Here is a 24,849-nt window from a genome sequence, read left to right as displayed (position 1 = left end):
ACATGTATAGACATAATACGAATTTTCGAGTTGTGTGTAGACACATATTATCCCGTCGACCGTGTTCAAGTGCGTCGGCACTCGCCAGGAATAAATAGAAAGAGAACTAACCCTCGAGAAACTAACTAAATTAAATTATTAAACGCCAATGAGGTGTCTGCGCATTGAATACAACAGTTACGTAATATTGTTATAATACAGTTTCGGTGTATTCCGAGAAATCATCGGATGTTTGAAACAATCGCACTTTCCTGATCTACATGGAGTTAGTCCGCTCCACATTGTCTTAAACGAAGAATGTATTTGTTTTTGAATGGCATTTATTTTCTTTTATTCTTGCTGTTTTACCAACTGTTTGGGACGTTTGAGTATGAGGAGTGTTAGGACGTAGCGTGGCGCCAATAAAGAAGACGTTCAATTGTCTAGATAGGGGGGTTCTTTAGAAAGGTCATATTTCGATTGTCTCAATACCTCATTAATGTGCAGCAAACAAATAAAATAATAATTGCCAACCGTAACAAATGTTTGAGCAAACGAGGTTTTTAAACGTCAGCAAGTTTTTGTTGTCGGAGCTCTACTCATTTATTTTTATTTTTATATATACCTCGTATATAGGTAGGTATACTACACCTTGTGTAAAACCAATAAAATTCATGATTACATTCAAAATCTAAAGTATGTCCTAAATATCTCATCATAACATTTTAAAGCACATTACAAATTTCGATTTATTTCATAAACATTTTTTTTTATTTTTCAACAACTTAATATACAACTGATTACATAATAAATATCCTCCTCTAGTTATTACTTATCAATAATTTGCAATAAATGCACTTCTTACCACGATTTTTCGAAGTAACAAACGTGATGGCCAAAGTTGCATAATATTAATTAAATTGAGCAACATAAATTTGTATATATTTGAATATTTATAGTTATTACATTACTATTTATTATAAAATTAGCACTAAAAATCAGGAAACATATTATTTATTATTATTATTTTTTATTTTTTTTTTTGGGGGGGGGGTTAGGTATGTTTCTATTTACCCACTATAGTGTGTTGCAATAGGATAAAAGGATTAACATTTTGATTGGCTTCTCCTGTTATGAAGCTCCAGTCATACCTCTATATTTTAAATATTAATTAATAGAGTTTTAATTAGATGCGATATTGAAATAGATTATCAAAACCCAAAACTTTACTATCGAGAAACCATAAAAATAGCGCGGTATTCTTTTATTTCACAAGGCACATTAAATAATTTTGGTGCTGTTGTTTGTAATTTAAACAGTTTGTACAATAATAACCAACCATGAAGTTGTTCAAATGGTACACAAATGTACTTCATTGGTCCATTTTGTGTGTTAACAGAAATGTGCAACCGACGGTTTATAAGATGTTATAACATAAAACGTTTCGTTATTTCAGTTTGTATAATAATATAAAAATGTATTATAAAAAGTACTTTTTTTTTAATTCTGTTTGAAATGACTTTGAATACATAATTATTTTTCATGCAGTAAATTATAGTTTTGTTTTAATAAGTCTAATTTTAGATCGTATTCGATAATACAGTATATATATATACGCGAGAGAATGAAATCGTAAAAAAATTAATTACTATTTTTGTTTTTTACAACATCGCATATTATAGGACTATATGTATGCGTATATGTATAAATTAATATTTAATAAATAAAATACTTCCTGAATTAAAAATTAATTTTAAAATAATATTATAACCAGAAAAAAGTTTGACTGTAAAATACTCACATAAATTGGTATATTCGTATGATATAATATGCATATATTACTGCAATTTCGGATTATAAATTATATATATTATGTATAAACTATAGAAAATGGTAGCTAATAAATTTTGTACAACATGTTTTTATAAAATGTAAAATAAAAATTTAATTATTCGATCATGAATAGACGGGTTTTGTGGTCCTTAGAAGTTTCATTACTAACGTGGATTGTCTTGATAAGTTTCAATATAAAGTATAATATAGTGAAGTAGAAATTTCGACTACATTTCCCCAAATAAATTAATCCAAAAACCATTAACTCGTCCAGCCAACCGATTGGCATACATTTTATTGTGTCTCTAAAAACATAAGCTGAACTTCGACAGCTGTAATGCCGTTTGGATGATTTCTGTTCATTCTTATGCTAAGTGTTTTCCTCTATGTTTCCCTTTATCTCTTTCTCTTCCTGTTTATCTTCAATTTATGATAAACATTCTATGTCTAAAGATTTTCTATTTATATGCATATTATATTTCTTGGAGGATTTATCTATTACTGAAAACTGTTTACTTAAATATTAAAATTCCTAAACGTTTGACGAAATCGAATATTTAAATAAAAGTTGTTTTATTTTAATTATGAAAAATATTTAAGCTAATAATGAAAATGTAAAAATAAACTCGATTAAAATTTTGTATACATTATTGTTAAACTGTTTTATTAGAACATCAAGTTAATTTTTTTTATTACCTTATACTTATTACATCATACAGTACTTATACGAGTTATTTTGTTATGTTTGTAAATTTACTTTAATTGGAGAACGTAAACTGTTATAAGTATATTTATAAATAACCGTTTAAAGATTTTAACTTACTCAAACTTAACTTTTACGATATGTGTGTACCTGAACACGCACTTGCATATGTAAGATACATTAAAACCTATTTGTATAGCTAATACATTCTATGATAGATCTATCCATACTAATTTTGGTTGAATACTATTGTAAGATATAAAGCTCAAATTAATAATATAATGTGTTTTTAAAAAAATCATCTATGAAATTAAAACCATAAATGGAACTATAGTATAACTGCAGGTTGTGTTGATAAACCGATATTAGTATTAGAATACTGTAGAACGAATCGATATAATTGTATTTAAATATCTTATTTTTTTCTCTATTTCTTTTGATAACTTAGTGTTTTGGTATTTTTAAAAAGACAACACAATGAGAAAATTCACAGTTATATTATAATGACAATTATTAATTATCATGCTAATATATTTTTCATTATGATTTTTCAGTAATTCTATTTCAATTAATAATTCAGTATTTTTAAATAATCAAAAAATATACCGATGGTGATATAGTTGGTGGTTTTTTAGCTAAATAGTATTACATTAAACAAATATACCGCCAGCCACGATGACAAGAGGTGAAATATAGGAAATTATTGCTTTAAAAAAATATACTTATTGGAGAATATTTTATTATAAAAACGGAGAATACATATCACATCATCGCGTGTACGCGTAGATAAATTTGTGTACTTCTTGCAGCTATATTTAGCGCACTTTAATATAGTATAAGCCTTTGAAGCATACCTATATTTTATAATATAATAGGTATATTCGGTAATTGTGAGCTTGCGTGTATTGAATGCTATAGCAGTGCGATAGAACAAACTCAACTCGTATAATATATAGTATTGTAATGTGTATTTAGGTGTATCTATATATATATCATATCGATTGTGCAAGTACCTCGTTAAATTTCCAAATGGCGAAATCCCAAGACGCCCGAGGTGTTTACCCCATGGCTCATATACGACAGGAAACGATGTTCCTCATTAGCGATTGTTCGAATATGATTAGCAATAGTTCAAATAAATAATAATTATCATATATATATATATACAAAGAAACAAAAATTGACAATAAAATAAAATATTTATATATATATACGAGTTATATGGTTTATATCAACAAATACATAATATAGTATGATATTTTTCATCATATACACGTGTATATCTCAAGAATGGTAAAATTATACAAAGGTTAAATGTATACCTATGTTTTTCTAGTTCAATTTAAAATAAATACCCCATAAACAGTATTTAGTAAACCATGTGACGTTTACAGAACCGTTTTATATTTTTTGAAATCATTCATATTTCAGCGTGTTTCCCATAAATTTCAAAGGTTTAAATATTATTACGTACGAGTACCTTATATTTAATTCATGGATGTCCACGATAAATAATACTTATATAGTATATGAAATATAAATGTATGTATAATATTATAAGTATTTAATATGGTGAAAAACTAAAACAAAAAAAGACCATTTTATCTTTGGATTGGGCGAATTACATTTTCATGATTCTTTTCGTAAAATATGTACAGGTCTGTGTTTGTGAAAAACGGAATCGTTTAGCCTGACATAATACCTTTTTAGTTATGCATCTATGCACCTATTTATACTGGAAATAACCTCGTAAACAGTCTAAAGCCATAAGTATAATGGTGTATAAGTGTTGGATATTTATTATTTTGATTGGTGGTTACGTACTCGCGCACAGCATATAACATATAGTACCTATACATATTGTACGGCGGTGAATAAAGACGATTATAAACACTCACTAGTTCATTATAACGACCGCAGGATAATCGTGGTTGAGCCCAGTGCATATAATATTATGTCTTCGTATCTCTTATATGGCATTATAGCCTCATAAACGGTTCATAAAAACGTTAACAGTGTTAGCCCAAAACGCGTGTTAATAGTTTTGGGGTTCCCAAGATAATAATAAGTTCATTACGGATTTTCGGTTGCCGACAAACGTCTCTAGTGGTTTCGTTGCTGTGCACACGGTTTCCTATGAAATCAATTTACACCAGTAAAAACTTTTCAAAAATACAACAAACTCGAAAAAAAAGAACACTGTGCGACTATGAGGTTCGTTTCTTGCATGGGCGTAACTATGTATTTCAGTACACAATATGAGCACAACATTTTATCAAGGAAATACCGAATCAAACAAGCTCGTGGCATTCGATTTATATTCGTTTGTTTATCGCTATTGTACGAAATATTTACATGTAAGGTATTTTTTTCCAGTGTGAAACGTGCAAACCTTAACTAAGATTCATTTTTTAGATTACGTCATGTGTAAGATACGCTTGAAATATATCATGTTTGATTTAAACCTCAAATCATATTTCACCTTTCACCCGTAACGTAATATTTGATTTGAATAAAAATAAAAAATGAAAAATATAAATTAAACGATACTGTACACATACAGTTGTATGTATTTGGAAAAATTAAATAATTAATACATAGTATCGTGTAACTTTATAATATGGTATAATATACATAGTGATAGCATAAAATCCTATTTTCAAACGATTGTTAACATTACTGCTGTTTTACCTGCTGAGTGCGTTTTGGGTTAAAATCTTTAATCGTTTAAACCAATTGTTTAATTATTTTTGGAGATTATTATATAAATAACTCAAATTTTGTACCACGTAACATGCTATATTATGATATTATATTAAACACAAAACTATTTCGCTTTGACCGCATTATTATTCGATCGTTATAAACGTACAAGTATGATAGTATAACAGAATAACATTCACAGAGCTATATTATAGTTTAAAAATTATTTCGTGCATTATATGTTAAACAATGGCGTGCGTATTTCTAAAAACCCACGATGCACCATAAGAACTGATTAAAATATGTTCGAAAACGGCTGTTGTTTTGAAAAATCTCCTGTTATACACTCTTATAGATATATGGCCTTGTATATTATGCGTACTATTTTCTGCCATACCGAGAGACTAATATAGTAAAAGCCGCACATTATTCTAATAAAGCTCATATGTATTTCTATTTTCTATACGCTTATAATACAAGTATACCTATATATGCAATATTTAAGCCAATGCTATTTGTATAATGCTTGGTTTTTAAGGAGACAAATAAATTTGCACTTGAAATTCATTTATGGTATGAAACATAGTCAGGTACCGTATATAATTTTGACGAATATGTCAGGTTATTAAATGTCTATGTAAACTGCACTCTTTATGAAATATATTTACCAATGCCGAGTCCCGAGGCAGGAAAACTCTGCTTTATCGCATGTTTACAGTTGTGAGGGCAGTGTTTTACGACACTCGTCGTAATATATTTCTTATTATATTATATTATACATAAAAAATATTTAAAAAACGCCATTAGTTAAAAAAAATAAAACCGTAAACAATAGCTGGTACTCATTGATAACGATTACTTTGGACAAATTGCCTAGTGTTTTATGCCAAGTATCTATGCAATGTTACTATAATACAAATAAGAATGAATATCTATCGTTAGACTTGTAGCAATAACTTACTCGACTAGAATTTGTTCAACACTAAAATATACTATGATAAATATTAAATAATTTTGTCGGACAATTTATACAGTTGAGTCTCGTGATTCGTGTAGGTATTATTATTATTTTTTACTAGTTAAGTTCCAGATTATGAACTATTTTTGTCTCTGTAAATTAACATAATATAGTGTTTTCCTTTTAATTTTAACAAGCTGCTTTGAATAATTAATAACTATGTTTTTATTTGGTATAGTTATTGATATGATAGTTGTTGTTTAACTTTGTTGTTGGAGAAAATGATTACTAAATTTAAATATGAATGTATATCGCTTAAGTTTTTTGGTTAAAGGGGCCTTGTAGAATATCGAGCTATATAAATATGTATACAAATATCAGAGTTAAATTGTGACCTGTCAGGGTTTGTGCGTCACCTTTCATAAAATGTTTGAATAATATTATACATTTTTTTCACAGGTTTTGTTTTGCGCTTTTATTTTAACGTCATTGCTCATTTTTTGTCTATTTAAAATTTTAAGTTTAAGTTGTTCGTCGTACTGATTATATGGAATAACCGTACTAAATAACAAGATAAGCACATTAAACGTTAAATATGAACTTTGGAATAAATCGAATTCCATGTGTTAATATGTCGATTAAAAAAGAATTGTATCTATAATTACACTTTTGTTAAATTATATTATTATATTTACAATTGTATACATATAGTCTGATTCAATTCTAGTATGAAATTAGGAATTCAATTGTAATTACGCAGTCCTCACGCATACGTGGTTATGCATAGCGTACAATATCGTATAAAGTAAAACAAATTATAACTAAATGCCGAAAACACGTAACCATTATAAAATATCATAACAAAATATCCATTCACGTGTACAGGTGCGTGGACCGATTTTTAATCTATCGTAAATATTTTGGAGCTTAAAAAAAATTAAATCAATATAATTGATTAACAAACAGCAATCCAATCTATATGTACATTTAAAATTTTAATAACTGTAAATAATGGCAAAGCTGACGATGTACTTCTTGATCAAAAAATAAAACACTAATAAATACACTTACATACAGAAATTCAGCTTTTCAACGGGTAAAATATAAATGAAAAATGGTTGCCAAAATAAATTGACATTTCCTGTATTAATGATAAAAATACACAACATTTATATATGATTAAAATGTTAAATACTTTAAACCAAAACGGCAGCGATAAATACCGTGATTATGTATTATTTTGTACAGTTGAAACTTTTCAGTATTCGTTTAATTGAATGACAAAAAGTTATCCTAATATTAAAATAATTAACAAAGCAATCGTATTATGGATGTAAAACAATTTTTAAACAAAACAACATTAAGTAATAATAGTATATTTTTTTCTCAACTAAAGAATGAATACGTTGCGTAAAAAGGTTCAATCAAATCTAAAAATAAAAATAAAAATAGATAGGTATCACTAAATAAGAATCACCACTATATGTTTATTTTAGATTAACGATTGAATCCTTACAAAACGTTAAAATAATCAAATCATATATTTTTAAAAACAATTATTATACATAATATTATCGCACGACGAAGTCACAGTTTTTCCAAATAGTGTCAGTGTACTATTGTAGTGCGTAGGTCGCATATCTCAGCGATAGTGTTAAACTCTAAATCACGATGCTCTTGTGACTGAAATACCCTCATCACTCTCACCATCTCTCTCATTTATGTATTTTATTCTTGTTATATTTGTACACTGTATTTAATCATACAACAATTATATAGGTACAATACAACGCACATACGCGAAATGACCGCCGGACCGATAGGCGTAATACGTATTTTCCTTGTGGGCCTTCACCGTTAGTTTCATGGAAACCCGAAGAGGACACTATTTTTTTTTTCCTTGGAAAATAAAATTTAGTCGATAGAAAAAGTTTTCCATCACTCAGTTTGGTAAATTTTCTAATCTCTTCTAAACGCTCTAAACAATATTATTTTTCACACTGTAATAAATAGATTTCCTTCTCAATCTGGCGAAGAACATCTCCGTGAAATAATACTATTCTAGCGATCATGTCTAGTTTTTTAGACAAGGTAATAGGAAAAAATAATAATAAATTTTAGGTATTTTGCTTGAGGTTCACGAACGGCTTTTCGTTATGATGTGGCGTTTGTGTAATTTTTCACGTGTGGCCTTTTAGACATTTTCCTTGCGACAAAAAAAGTGCCACTGCTACTTGACTGCACACACAGGAACGATCATACTATATATAGCAAACACAATTAGGATTTGCGATAAAAACAATGACGAGAGTCATCTCATTGATTCCAGCAGCTGCTTGCTGTATACAATAGATTAACGTTTCACAATTGAAGACTAAACCTAAATCCTAATTACCTTAATAAATAATCAATGATTTTTTTTTTTTTGTATTATTATTATTGTTATTATTGTTATTATTATAAAGTATCGAACATTAGGGATTACCGATTCGTCATCGCGCCGTTGACGGATTGGTTTCGTTATTTATTATTACACTAATATTACACGATTACACTTATACCCACGAAACGGTCGCTGTTCATAATATTATAATACAAAATAATAAATACGCGCGTTTAGTTTAATTATTCGTACCAAATCGGCTCGCTTCATTTCAATAGAGCGCGTCCCGGAAATTAAGGTCGTCATCGGATACACTAGAGTTTATATAGATTTGTGCAGCGAAGTGTACCTAAGTATATTATTATACGTGTATCTATATAATATGTTTAATGCTTTCCTCTCATTCGTCGCACGTTAATTTCCGATCTGAGTTTGGAAATAACATTTTTATTATTTTTGTTTATTTTTTACGCCCTATTTATATTTTAAAAATATTATAACACACCTTATAAAGGGTAAAATTAAGATGATTTATTTCATCAATGATGCCACCGATTAAATGCTGTCCAATCCATTAATTATACCTGTCGTTGTTAAAGTACTTTATACTCATTAAACTCGTAATAAAATTATATCATAAATATACTTCAAAAATACTTCAAAATGTCCATTTTAAATAATTACAAGAAAAATTTACCATTACTATGTATTATTGATATAATATTTTAATTTCGGTAAAGACAACTTTTACAAATTCTTCAACAGCAAATAAACATTTATCATACAAATTAAAATATATTATGTTATGGAGGACACAATTCTATTATTACTATTTTACCTAACTAAAATAATATTAAGTGTAGATTGCTGATTTTTTTTTTTTTATTCTTGTCATAGACCAGTTCTATTAATAAAATGAATGGAACTCGACCTAACAAATGTATCCTTTTTACCATGTGATTTCGGATATAAATAATATGTCAAAAAAGGTTAGGATATTTACCAACGAGAAAAAACACATACTGAAAATGGTAGTAAATTTTTCAAATTGAATTACTTTATCCCGGAAAACCCCATTATAGTTAATATAAATTTTGCATATTTGTTTCAAAGTATATATTTATATTTTTCTATTTTAATTTTGTACGAAAATGTAAATATAATTGTATAACAGTGAATATTTTTAACGTATAAAACATGATATTTTAGTTTTTAGTTTTGTAAATTATTTATTTAAAAGCTAATTATGAATATTCAATTGCAGTGAATTCAAACACCATGTGCTGTATTAAATACTTTCAACAAAAGTTATAATTTACCGAATTAAATTATATTCTATTTGTCGATTGTCGTACAATTTATAATGTATCAGTTTTAAAATATTAAATGCCAATCTCAACACTGCGTGATAATTTAAAGTTCGATGAAAAAATATATTATGTATAATAAAATATTGTAACATTTTCGTAAATATTATAGATACTTATACAATAAAACTTGATAAATGTCAACAGTTGTAAAATTGAATCGTTGATAAAATAATGTATTTACATATTTTATTTGTTTTTACTTAGGATGGATTGATGATGGGCGATCAAGAGGACAATCAGGATGCAGTTGAAGTTATGTTAGTTGCGTACACACGCGAGGACGGTATTTCTGGTCGTTCTAATTTACAGCAGAACTCCATTAAAACCCAAGTATAAATAACTCAATGGTAAGTTACAGACTTCCCCTATAAATTACCTTCATACTGTACCACATAATATGAATTACAAAGATGTTATAGTTTTGTATAATTAATTTTATATTCAATACAAAACCACAATATTATAATATTTTTTCCAAGTATAGTTTAATACTATTCTAATGATATTAAATTTGAACAACTACTACTAACTACGTATAATGAATAAATGGTTAGAAACGGAATATACAGAAACAGATGATTTTGCTCAATAATTATAATATATACCATAGAAATAACTTTAATTGAATGTGTTAAATTTGAAACACATTCAAATATACATTATTATCGTCAAAATATACGTCTTACAGCACGAGGCACATACATGAATATTAATGACATATCGAAATCCTTAATAATTAAATCTAAAGAAAACATGAATACATTTTAACTAAATACTAAAATTTTACCTGCTTGGTATTTTTATTATTTGAGCATACTGCGTAAACACTTAAATTAATGAGTCATACTTATAATTATACAGCCATAACAATAATTGCGTTGACGTTTTTCATTTTAATTCTTTAGGGTTGTAACAATGGCACTCGTATGGTTACCTCTGTTGTACATGCCACGACTGTTTGGCTATGATAATTTATTAACAGGATTAAAAAATAACATCATAAAAAATATTATTATTCAAGTTGAAACAACTAAACGCAAAATAAATTATGAACTATTGTGACATAATTTAAAAACAAAAAAAAATCATTTATAATTTTACTTAATTAGAAAATATTATAACGTTGGAATGGTAAATAAACTGACTGAAACAAATAAATCAAATAATTAATAATGATAAAAAAGTACTTCCAAATTCCCCTTAAAAGTGTCACACGTTGCGCATGAATAATTTGTACATATAACACAAATTTAAATTAAATTAATCGATACTCAATTCAAAACTTTTATGGTTAAACTGTATTATTACTCTAATATATTTTAATAGTTATTTTTTCAGAAATAATGATAACAATTTTATTTTGGCCATATAATATGTGTTATTCATTCTAAGTTGTATATTTCGTTAATGATAATTCATCTTTAACAACTATTGTGATTATACTCGGGTCACGTTAAGAAACGGATAATTAATTTCTATTAAGTCTTTCTTTTTTCCCCCTATTGTTTGAGTTTTCTGAGAGTTATTACGGGTCTAAGAAACCTTGGATGTCCTGTCATAACCAGTATTGCTTGAAAAATGGTTTCCGTAGCTATTATTCTTTGCGATCCAAATCCTTGGATCAAACCTTAACTGTTAAAATTCAACGTATTCCTTTAATAATACCAAACGCATTCTTAATAATAAACCGTGTTTATATTTATCTTATATTATTACTTCCATCAACGTTTGGTGTACACCACATTTAAATTAACCGAAAAAGCATACACATGATATAGTATATCTTTATTTTGTTTATTATTTTATTTTTATTTTACATACATATAGTACAGGTAGCTGTATATCATTATGTCTATCTTACGCTCAACATCAATCTAAATGTTAAGATAAACACATTATTTCACGTAAAATCCTAATAAAAACGAAATATTACATTTTTTTTTTTTTAATAAAAAATATTCAAGTGTGCCTATTTATTTTATTTTATACAAAAAAATAACTCCATCACTAAAATTGATTACTATAATAATATATTATATATACAGTAAAACTTCCATATAACTAACTTCTATTTAACGAAATTTTCTGTTTCACTAATTATGTTTGAGAATCATGACATTTATTGTTAACAATGCGTAAATTTATCTCTATATAAAGAATCTGATGTTTCTAACGAATATACTTTTTGATAACAATTCCATTTTTGTAAACGAAATCGAGATATTTTATTAAAAAAAAAATCCTATTTATAAAAACAAAATAATTAACAGACGAAACTCACTAATTATTTCTCAATAATAAATTACCTAAATATGATAAATATGTAGTAAAATAATAAGATTTATAATTTTTATTTATTTATGATATGTATTTGATATTTATTTTTTAATACAATATAAAATTTGAAATACTTATGTAATCCCCATATGACTTCATAATATTATGGATGTTTCACTGTATATAATTTAAGAGTTAAAACAAAGAGACCGTCTAAAATATTTATATTTTATATACACCTACCGTTTTTAGACTAAATTGTATTCTTTATTTTTCACACTTATTTAAAACTATCTAACATTTCACCAGTATACAAAAATATTATTTTCACACAACTTATAAAAGTAATTTCATATTACCTTTTCGTAGTGTTAACATTTTTTGTTGAATGTCTTAATTTAAGATTTAAAATTTAAATAGACCAATAGTATTTTCAACTAAAAAATAAAATCGTATACGACAAAAAAATTGTTCAATATAACATGTTCATAATTTAATATTAAGCTTACATGTTGTTATATAGTATTATATGTTTTCGTCTTAAATTCAAAGTATAAATAATGATTTTCAACGCATTTTAATATATGTATTTCAGGATCATGAGCGAAAAAACACATAATATATTGAAACGCATAATAAATTATTCATATCATAAATTATATTTTAATGGATATATATACAACAATTTTTGAGTATCATTGTTGTAAAACGCAGCTTTAGAAAATTTAATAGATATACAATGAAGTTTCAGTATCTAAGACGCATATTAATCTTAACATTTTATTTTTATACGTATATTAAATCGATTGAGAACGAAAATACATTTTACTTGCTTATTTAGCAAAAAATCTTATATTTTATTAGGAACCTAATTATTTTAACAATATCTTGATTTTTTTCATAACTTACTTGAGTATAAAATATTAACTTCTGGAGCTGACATGTAATAACAATAATAATAATAATAAAATATAATATTATATAATTATAAAAGTTGCAAATATTAAAATTGTACATTCTAAAAAATATATTGAAAGAATTTCAGTCAATCATACAACACGACATAGTGTTGTAAGCGTTAATTTAATTTTGATTACTCTTAACGTTAAAATAATACCAGTATATTATATTATGTATTCAACATAAACACGATCTATTTTATAGATAATTCCCGCGGAAAAAAAATATAACATTCACTGAAATGATTTTTTGTGCGTGTTGATAAATTATAACTTACATGGAAAAATATTCTTTTCAAACTCACATAAATGTAGGTGGTCTTTTTCTCATGTAATATTATAGTGTACCGAATATGTCATTAAACTAGTAATCACGGAAAATCATTTTAAATTGAATACAGTGGTATATTTATATATTAGATACTTGATTCAGCATTCGAACAAAATTACTTATTATAATAATTCATATGTGGACGAAGTTCTATATTTTGTATAATACGTATAACGGGACAACCCCACTACTAACACACCAAATCCATTCCCTACTAGACCGCACCGCAATAGGCAACAACCAATACTACGTAATACGTGCGGATGATTAACCACATACCTGGGAAAACCCTAGTGCTGAATCCCGGTACGCTTCGTGGGAAAGGCATTTGTGGTATAAGAGATTAGCAGACCGTACATAATCTAAGGTTCGTGTTGCATTTGCCAGAAAAACAATGTAATTGTGTACAAACAAAAATCAGTGGTTCATTTGACCAACAGACATCGATAATTCGCTTATCCGGCACGCGATTAATTTTATATATTATACATAATGTAAATATGTGTAATGTGTGTATGCATATTTCGACTAACACTACACTCTTCTACATTTACCATTGATTTGATGATCGTTTTAAACCCTTAAAAAAATAAAGAAAAAAGTTCAGTATACCATCGATCTGACCATCGAATATCAGCGAACATTCCAAATATTTCCCGGATCGACTTGCATCACCAGACCCTTTGATAGCTAGATAGTTTTACCCGGAACTATGGCTGTGTTTAACTACACGCGTCGATGGTTACCCGGTGAACCATATTTTAGCGGTGTCCCCCCTCCCCTCCATCCTATGACCGTGGAAACTTAATGTTTAAATAATTCAAAATTGAACCGTGCGTTTTCTAAAAAAGAAAAAATTGGTGATACTACACGTTAAGTTATTTAATTTACGGCTCAAGTAAATCATTATAGTCATTAATTAATACAATTTAATATAACTACGTTTAGCATTTTTTTTTTTTTTTATTTGTAACCATGATTTTTTTTCATATTCATATATTTAAATACACATACTGTTTTATTGTATTACATACATACTTTTTAGAGTCCAACATACACGTATATGCAATCAAAGTATAACGTAAGTTTTTACGTTTAGAAAACAATAGTTTTTATTCTTTTTATTATTTATACAATAACCGGCGGCGTGGTGTATAGGCAATTTCACTACATCAGTGTATAGGTGTGTAACAAACGATAAATCTCAATGTTTAAAGATAATAAAGTTTTCAAAATATAATATCATATGCTTAAACATAATATTAATCGGCTGTAATAATATTTAAGATTCATGATGCGAAAATTCATTTCGTTCCAAATGCAAATGTTTGATTTTCTTATGGCTTAATATTATTATCGTGGAAAATAACCTTATTTTTAGTATACTCGGAACTTATCAGACGACACAATCAAAAATCAAATCTCCTGTAATCATAAGTTTGATAACACGTACCCATCGTACATATATTATGCATGGATATTTTAATATCCGTTGTTTGCAGGTGCGATGGAAAATCCAGAATAATATCCAAGCTAAAAAAATCAAAAAAAAAACACTACCATACTGTTACTATTATCGTTATAATATAACCATTACATACAAATTCGCCACACATTATTCCTTCGGGCTATTACCCGTCGCTGTAATAAAAAAATCGGTACGCGAGCAACGTGTGAAGATATGCATAAATCTCGAACAATATTATACATACTATCACACTATTATAGCATCACGCGAGCTTTTGGCACAAAAGGCGACCACAGGGACTACTTTTATACTCGATCGAATGAAAGAACAGATAAATAATAAATATACCTTTTGGAAATTATTTTCCTGCTAAATGAAACGTACACGGTATTTGCATTAAAGAAAGGTACAACTATATGCATTCTTATCGACTATATTATTAGTAAATCAATTAGTTTGATCAAATCGTATTCCGGTATGCCATTTCTGTATTTTAAATCTCAACATCTCAATATGACACTGTAATGGTATTCCATCGCAATTTTAATGGCAATCAATACATATTATGATAATAATGTATCCGATCCGCGATAAATAATATAATGGTGGTCATACATTACTACGATCATTAAAGTACTTAATTATATTGTTATTTACAATTTATATAATAATATGGTATTCTTAATATTATATAATATTATTGATAATGACTATATTCAAACAAACGCTAATATGATATATTAGTAAATTTAACTTGTTAAAAATTCTTAATAATATAATATAATATAATCACGATATTATTATTATGTATTATTGATCTAACCTTTTAATGTTAAATCGCACTAGTACCTAATAATTATTAATTTATGATTGTTCCGATCAGGTATTTTTTTTATTGAACCCACTATTTTAGGCTATTTACTTCGTTAATTATTTTTAGAATATAATACATATTGACAATTCCAATAGTTTGTGAATATTTTATAATGTATTAGCGCATGTACCTAAACGGATATAATTATTTTTGATTTTATATAAGTAGACGGACGCCTATTTCATAAAATAAAATAATAATGCAGACACCTAGAAAGTAATGAAATTTTTTTAATTTGAAATTAAAATATAATTTATTTTATTCTGTACTTCCGTGTCTGACACGTAAACACGTTGTACTATTCGTTCCACTATTTTACCATACCGTATTTTAGAAAAGCAAAATTAAAAAAGCACGTTATAATAATATAATAATATTAATATACAAACATTTCCGTCTATTGTTTTCCTTTGTAAAATAAATCAACAATGAATATCATTCCAAATCTTTCATACGAAAAATTGCTTTGTCACTAAAAAAAAAATTAAAAGCCTATATTATTTAATGACTAACAAAATGATAATCGATTAACCTAAAAACACCCTTTTTGATAAAATGATAACATATTTGTATATTCAAAGTGAATAGAATTATAACAAAGAATAACATTTTTACAACAACGTCGAAGACAGGAAATTAGTTTTATACATCACACAACAAAATATAATATATTATAAAATATCAATATTTGCTCGATTCATATTTAACGATAGAACCGTTGCTATTAAATTGTATTAAATTAAAAATTTCTCTCAGAATTACGTATTTGAAAAAAAAAAAAATCTATAGTCATAGTTGTCGATTAGACGCGTTTAATATGGATAAACAAAGTGTATTTTGACGGTTACTAGTTAATTAATTGTGTACAGATAATTATGACAATAGACGCAATGTGATGAAAACATTATTATAATAGCATTTCCATAGCATAATAGAATATTACAGTGTGCATACGACCAGCAAAACTCACGTGGGATGAACAGCGATTAAAAATCACACAATCAAGAGTGCATTTATGTTGGTCCGCTAAGTTAACAATGTTAACATACATAATCCTAACGTCATAAAATATAATCTAATAATGTAATTCGATCAATCAATTTTCTGACGTACACGTCACACACAAAATAATATCACAAATCTATTGAATTCACATGTATTACCTTGTGACGACCGATGTGTGCAAGGTTTTGGGCAATGATAGTTTGAAGCGCATTATTCTGATATTTTAATATAATATATAGTTCATTAATTCAAGCAGTTATAATATCGTGTTAAAATAAAACGGCTCCTAACCAACCAAAGTATTTGTAACGGTTTACGAGTATACAGGGAGCTTCAATGTTATCGTGAACCAGCCAATACGCCGGAAAACACGAGCAGATTTTCCACTATTTTCATTTTCGATGTTAATCAATAACATACCTACATACTGTAACAATGGTTTCCTATCCATTGTCAGAACCAATGCGATAGGAAGAAAAACTCGAGATCACTCGTGCCTTCTAAGATTTTGCATGGTCCATTATAAAACAATCGCCCCGTATACGTTTTAATGCGTAGATATATAAATTGTGTGTGTGTGTGTGCGTGTGTGTGTAAGAATAATATAATAGCAGTGCGGTGCGACGAGTAACCGCTAGTGCGCCTACACCATTAGACGACTACTACAGTGTTAAATCGTATAGCACTCGGCTCGGCAACCGCGGTGAACCGAATACCTGTTACCTGTCTCCGCCGACGTAAGCCGCCCCGTGTTCAAACGAAACAAATGACTCGGTGGTTCGCTTTACCACTTAATTAGGCTATCTCAGTGGCGAACAAAAGCTATATAATCTTTCCGCCAGGTCGGTGCCGCCGAAGAGGACGTGAAAATACGACGAGTGTGCATTCGAACTTGCAGACATATTTTCATTTCGATGTAAGAAGAAAAAAAACGCGACTGCCGTTTATAATAATAGATGTGGGTTTATGCGCCACAGCCGCCACAATTGTTATTTCGTAATAATATTATACGATCGCGTCCCGAACAGCTGACTATTTCGTTTATCTATCCAATAGTACGTGCGTCGTGTACCAACGTATAGCTCATCGGTCATAGACCGATTTAATTGTTATTATTAAACTTTTAACGCGACCGAGAAATTTAAATCCATCGCAGTCGATTATTACTGCGCTGCGATACGTTACGTGTATTATCAATTGAACATTAAACGCATTATTTGTTTAACAAGCGGTTCACGCAGTACATCACATTTATCGGATATTAGTTGTTTAAACCGTTGGCCAACAGCATAATAACTAAGTGGGTGTCGTTGCCGTCGCTAAAATGTATTTACAGCGGAGTACGGACGAATATTATATATCGTTATGCGATTCGAAATCTGTCGATATAAAAACGTACGTCGTCTTGTACAAAGCGGGTAATAACAAGCGACTCTCTTAATATTGCTCCTCCCACCTTCCACCCCGACAACTCCTCATAAATGTATTCTTCGTCGTGATGTACCTAATAAAAAATAAAAAAAAAAAGGTTTTAGTACATCGTTTAAATTCTATACTCTGCATATATATGTCACAGTTACGATATTCTCCGTGTTTTATAATATATTATTATGCACGACGTGCGAGAGAGTTCACACGTTTGTATAATATGTTATTCGTCTAGCAAAAGTTTCGAAAACATTGTTCAGATGTCATTCTATTGACATATTATAATATTATAAAGCGTCGTATTGAATATTTGTATACCGAGTATTTGTTTTTAGCGTTTGACATTAATTGGTGCCACTCAAAATAATTAAAAATATTTAAGTAATCATACTAACAGTCAATGGCAATCAAATAACAAAAAAAAAAAAACATAAATAAATAAATGTTAGAACACTTGTACATTATTTATTTTGATAAACAAGACAGCGTTTCATGAATTAATATTGTTATCAGAGAACAGAAATAATTAATACAATTTAGTAAATAAAAATAATAACGATGCGATACCAACTGTAATAATTTATTCATTTCATAGTGATAATCACATACTCAACTATTGTTTTGTTATAATACATACTCAATTAAAATTATGAAATGCAAATAATTTTTAACTGTTAGTAAACATATACACACAAAGCATTATCGTCTAACCGTAAGACTCTAATGCACATTATATTGTTTTATACAAATAATATTTTTGTTTGCATGTTCTTCAAAACACGCACAATTACTCAAATGCATTAACTACGAATACCTACTAAAACACATAATTTTATTAAATGTAATATTATTATCTTTGATATAATTAATCAATATATATTCTAATAAATTCACACAGTGAAAATATTATTGCACGTATTACACTAGATTTATTCATTACGTCTTTCAATTGAATGTTACAATCAATTATAATATCGCTGGTTATGTTTGGTTTCAGTCAGTACATTTCAAAGTTATCGACTTTTTACAAAAACACGACTTATTCAAAAACTAAAATATAATCATCCATTTAAGTACTACTTTCAAAGATTCTTTAAGTATACACTATTGTCATACGGTATTATATTTATATAAACTTAGATAACGAATTGTTAAAATGTGATTAACTTCTGCTAATGAGAAGTTGACCTAACATAGATCAAAGCAAAACTTCTATGCAGTTTATCATTAATGATTTCATTGAAAAGTAAACGTCTATAACTAATTTTGTTTACTCTGATTAGTTACTAGAGTCCATACAAATTATAAACTAAACTGTGATATATTGTTTGATATAATACAGTTACGGGTAGGAAATAAAATTAACAAGTAATTTCTAAATACTGTTCAATGTTCAGAATAATTTCTTCTCTCATCTATTCTTCTCCAGAGTCTTTTAACATCGACATACCTAAACATTTCGTTAAAAGTTTCTCTAGATTAAGGATGGAACGTAGTTTAATCCGTTAATGAATATATGTAGCTATAAATTAGACTTTAACGATTATCAACTTATGATTCACGTATTCACCAATGATTGAATTGATAATTTTTTTTTTTTTATGTTTCCACTTATCTAACTTAAGAAATAATTTAGAGGTTCATAGTAGCTATATCATATAAATTCGTTGTTTTATTATTTTTCGTGAAAGACTATAGACTGCAGTGAGTCTTTGATAAATAAATTAGAATGTATTCGTGGTATTTCATGTAGTACAGTATAGTGATTTTTTTCGAAGAAATCAAGTAGTAATTTATAACCTTTTAACAAAAATTACTTCTTTGTATTTATTCATTATAAATTCAGATTTTTAATATTAAAATTATTAATAAGAGTATTTTAAGATTTTGAACAGAGCAATGAATGTTGATTTTAAGATTATGTGTGTATTTTTTTCTTGTGAAAGTTAACACGGCCTTAAGGTGACAAAATATTTTGATTTTAAACTTTATATATGGTTTCTGATAGAAATAATAAGTAATAACCTATAGTTTATACATTTAAAAGGACAGAAAATATGTCTAATATTTTTCAAGATAATCGGGGAAAAAAAATGTAAGACCAGTTTTTGATCAAAATAAAAAAATACTAATTATGTGTGTTGGCGTAACTCAAAAAAAAAAATAATAATAATAATAAGCTGTAGGTGCTTGAAACGTTGTATGTTATAAACTAAATATGTGTAGGTATTTCAAGTACCTAATATATTTTTTTAGGCATGATAATGTGGTGAGATGTTTTGAATTGTGTATAGACATTTTATTTTTTGATTTTTTAGTTATTTTGTTATAACTCATTATTAGTAATTATTAATTTATTATAAAGCTATTAAAAATATAAAAGATATTAATCACAATTTTTTATAAGCATTCTAAATTCAAACTGTTTAGTGGTCGAGAGTGCTTAAGATAAATAATTTGATGCAAGATTTTTTTATAAGTATTCCATACTTTCATACTTTAATTAAAAAATCTTAGCAATAAATTAACATGATTTTGTTATTATAGACATTCTAAGTTCAAATTTGCATGAATTCAATATTTCAATAAATAACAACGATTCTATTATTATTTTGTTACTATTCAAAAATATTTTTCTTGAGGATTTTAAACTTATATGTATATTATTATAATCGTTACATTTAAATTAATTTTTGCTTTTACCTATTTATGATTTACATTTTATACAGTATTGTTATATTTAGTCGTTATACAAATTGAAAACGTAGTAAACGTAATTTTGTTACTTGAAAGTCTTTATATGCAAATAATGCATCGTAAATACACTATAACAGTCATACATTTATAATACAATACCAAAACTTATTAGTAGAGCTTATATTTTTCAGTCATGCTACTTTTTAATGGAGTGTGATAAAAAGATAATTCTTATAATATATTACAAATATGTTTTGAATTGTTTTGTATTTAATGAAGTATACTTATTATTTTTGATTTTTATCACATAATTTTGTTTTTTTTTTCCATTTTGTTGTTTTTTTTTTATTTTTTTCTTACATAATTTTCATGAATAATTAACATGTTCCTATGTATATTACACTTTTCTTATGTATTAGTATTGCCATAAATTATAAAATCATTGAAAAAACCAGTAATAAACGAAGACATGACATAATAACTATTACTGCACTAAACATTTATGTGAAATAGTACGATCTAAATGATTTAGTAATAAGTTATTACCAGAAATTAAAAATTCCCCACACTACTTTCTCAAATTAATTTCGATATCTCTCATCTTCAGAAAAACATCTCTGTTCCATTTTCTATTCCTTTTTCTTATCGACCTAACCTCTTAAGTACTTTATGCGAGTGTAGTATTGATTTTTAGTTTTAATTAATTATTTTTAAAGGATTTCAAATCTACTTACTTTCTTTCTGACCCACGCCCCGCCCAACATAGCGAAATTTTATTTAACAGAATCAATCTTACTATATTACCTATATATTAGAATGAATTGACCATTAATCCAACTCAAAGTTGAGGACATAATCTATGTTTGTATGATGTTTTTTTTTATAAAATTTTAAATATTTTTTGAGATATAACAAATGAGCATTTTTAAAATAAAACATTTGAATTATTCTTAACTTGAAAATTGAAATATCGTAAAAAACACACTAACAAAAATGATGCTATGAACTATAATTTTAATAGTTATCAAATCACTATAATATAAAAGTTAACAATACTAAAATGGTTCTAATAAATATAATTGTATGATATTTCACTTCGATCAGGGAGAGAAGAGAAACGATTTGTTAGTTTACATCTATAATAAATAATATTATTATTTGTTATTCTATTTTTTTCATACAAAACAGGTCAAGGTTCAAAAATAAAAGAAAAATATAATGAACAAATTGATAATCATAGTTATAATTTATAATTATAATAAGAATTAGATTAAAAGATTTAAAATTATAAAAATTATAGCATTTCAGTTATAAAAAATAAAATATGATTAAATAATTGCCAATTAGCATTTTATAGAGATAAAGAAAAAAAAGTGCAATTAAAACTCACAAGTAGTATTATCATTGGCTAAACTAATGAAACAGGATAAAGAAGCGTTGAATAAGTAGTTATAGATAAAGAAAATTGAACAAAAAAATGGAGAAGATGTTGTACAACGTAGAAGGAATAAGCAAAATTTTTAATATATCCATAAAATGTGCTCTTGTATCGTTAGACTTTGGCCCTTGTATAGTTCTTAATAAATAAAAATAAATAAATAATTTAAGAATAAGATAATCTTCTATAAGTTCAAAAGAATTAAATATGAATACATAATATCAAAGTCTTACTCGATGACCTTAATAATAAAGATTTTTTACTATGTATTAACTAACGATAACAAATTTAATTAGAGATATACACCAATTTAAACACTCCAACTCATTTTGGACTTGCATTTTATATTTTTACTCAAACTAATACACTATTTCATGATTAATACTATTAACTTTAAAAATACCATTTTTATTAAATTATTCAAAATCCTTTAATCTATAATGTTTTCAAAAGCTTATACTACACACATGTAATATGAAATATAAATTGTAGATAGTAATTAAAGGCTTAATAACAGACTTTTAATCACTACAAATGTAATCTAATAACAATAATAAACAATGAGTATGATAAATTTTAATAATTTTAAAAAAAAGAGTTGTTAAAGACTAAATTTTAATAAAAATAAACATCCAACGAGACAAAGCAATGGCTCGAAAAGAATTAATCTGAAAGTGGTATTCATATTTTTTTTCTGTTTTAAATAATTAATTTAAACAAAAGCGATCTTTTAATAAAAACGAAACAATACCTCACTAACGGTAAATAAATATTTATACTAGAAATGTACTCAACTTAATTTAACTTAATTAACTGATAAATTTAATTGCAAGCGGTACTAAGTAATAAGTATTTTAAAATTAATGAAAATATACCGTAATTATATTTATAGTTTTTCAAGTTTTTTACATTATTACTGTTTACACGTATAAATAGTAATAAATAAAATACTATTCCTGTTGAACTATCTATGTTATAAAGCAAATTTATCTTCAAAGAATGCTCATATTTTCGAACAACAACAAAAATAAAAAACATGAAATTTTTTCAAAATAACTTTATTTAATAGTTTGACAAAATTAACAGCTTTAAAATAAATAAACAAGATTTTTGAAAAAATAAAATATATGATCACAAAAAAGTAAGTTAATATAGTGAAAAAAAAAAAAATTAATTAATTAATATATCGATTTATGATTTATGTAATATTTAATTGCGTGTTTAGTTATTTTACCTGTTGTGCTATGCGTGATCAACGGTAAAGTTAGTAAACTATCGATATCTTTAGACCATATTTATGGTTTCTGATTCAATGAATTATATTATTATATATACTAGGGTTAAGTTCGGTCAGCCAACTGTAAAACAAGTTTACAATGTTTTAATATTTTTGCGGATTACGCCGATGACCCCTGAAATATCCTACAAATATGTTTAGGTGAAAAAAAACTTACTAACAGCACTACACGTATATTATATGAATTATGAGACTACAATATATTATTTGTATAATTATTATTGTATACTATTCAAAATGTTTTCGTGGCAAATTGCATTTATTTGAAAAAACGATTTCTACTTTATTAATTAAATTTTTTCTATTCATCTGAGTAGTGATAATATTAACTTATTAATAAAACATTAAAACACTAAAATACATTATATTATAATAATTAATACACAAATAGTAGCTGAAATAATTATTATAAGTAACATAAAAAATATATACATATAATAACCACAATAATATGAATAACAGTTATATAATAACCAAATTAAAAATGGTATTTAAAAATGCATAAATAAATTATAATAAATTATTAAAAATATTACTTTTAATGAATTCATTTTACAATTAACTTGTATATTTGAACTAAAAAGAGTTAACTAAAGGTAACAGAAATAGAAACTAATCATAAAGTCATAATGTAAATTAGAACTCCTCCTGTTTATTGACTTGTCATAGTTTCATTAAACAGAATCAAACTTACAAACTGAACTAATCAATGTACAAAAAATAGTATGCATATCTAATTACATTAGTAAAATGTGAAGACTCCGATCGCATAAAGCCTACAATAATCGCATTTACACGAATATATTTTGTATTTATATATAGTATGTATATGCACTCTATTCCCAAACCTATATTAAATCAAATCGTTAAAATTAATAAATCAGCAACTATAAAACAAATCTATCAACTTAATTCAAAAATATATAATTAATTTTCTGCGAGAATAATAATATGCTGTTTAACATATAAAACACATGAAAATTATATTTAATAAATAGTTCACACCCATACGTGACACTGTGACAGTAATATTCATATTAATCATATAAACATAACCCATTAGGTACATTAATTATTGATCATTGTATATTAATTTATTTGTGTATTTCCATTTTACAGCGATTAACATGTTGTCTTTTTTCCAAA

General features: G+C 26.6%; 1 protein-coding gene across 2 annotated transcripts in view; it reads left to right on the top strand.

Moving 5' to 3' along the window:
- The window catches only part of LOC113548677 (neuropeptide Y receptor type 2-like), a 171,673-nt gene that overhangs the window by 136,730 nt on the left and 10,094 nt on the right, over nucleotides 1-24,849 (top strand). For both annotated transcript variants that reach the window (XM_026949683.1, XM_026949682.1), the window contains one exon: nucleotides 10,134-10,276. In XM_026949683.1, the coding sequence (XP_026805484.1) occupies nucleotides 10,134-10,265 (132 nt within the window). In that variant the 3' untranslated portion in view covers nucleotides 10,266-10,276. The remainder of the gene's footprint in view (nucleotides 1-10,133; nucleotides 10,277-24,849) is intronic.

The sequence above is a fragment of the Rhopalosiphum maidis genome, chromosome 4 (assembly GCF_003676215.2).
Source record: "Rhopalosiphum maidis isolate BTI-1 chromosome 4, ASM367621v3, whole genome shotgun sequence".
In the NCBI taxonomy this organism is placed as follows: Eukaryota; Metazoa; Arthropoda; class Insecta; order Hemiptera; family Aphididae; genus Rhopalosiphum; species Rhopalosiphum maidis.
The sequence above is the reverse complement of the archived record's forward strand: the minus strand, read 5'-3'. Positions and strand labels throughout refer to the sequence as shown.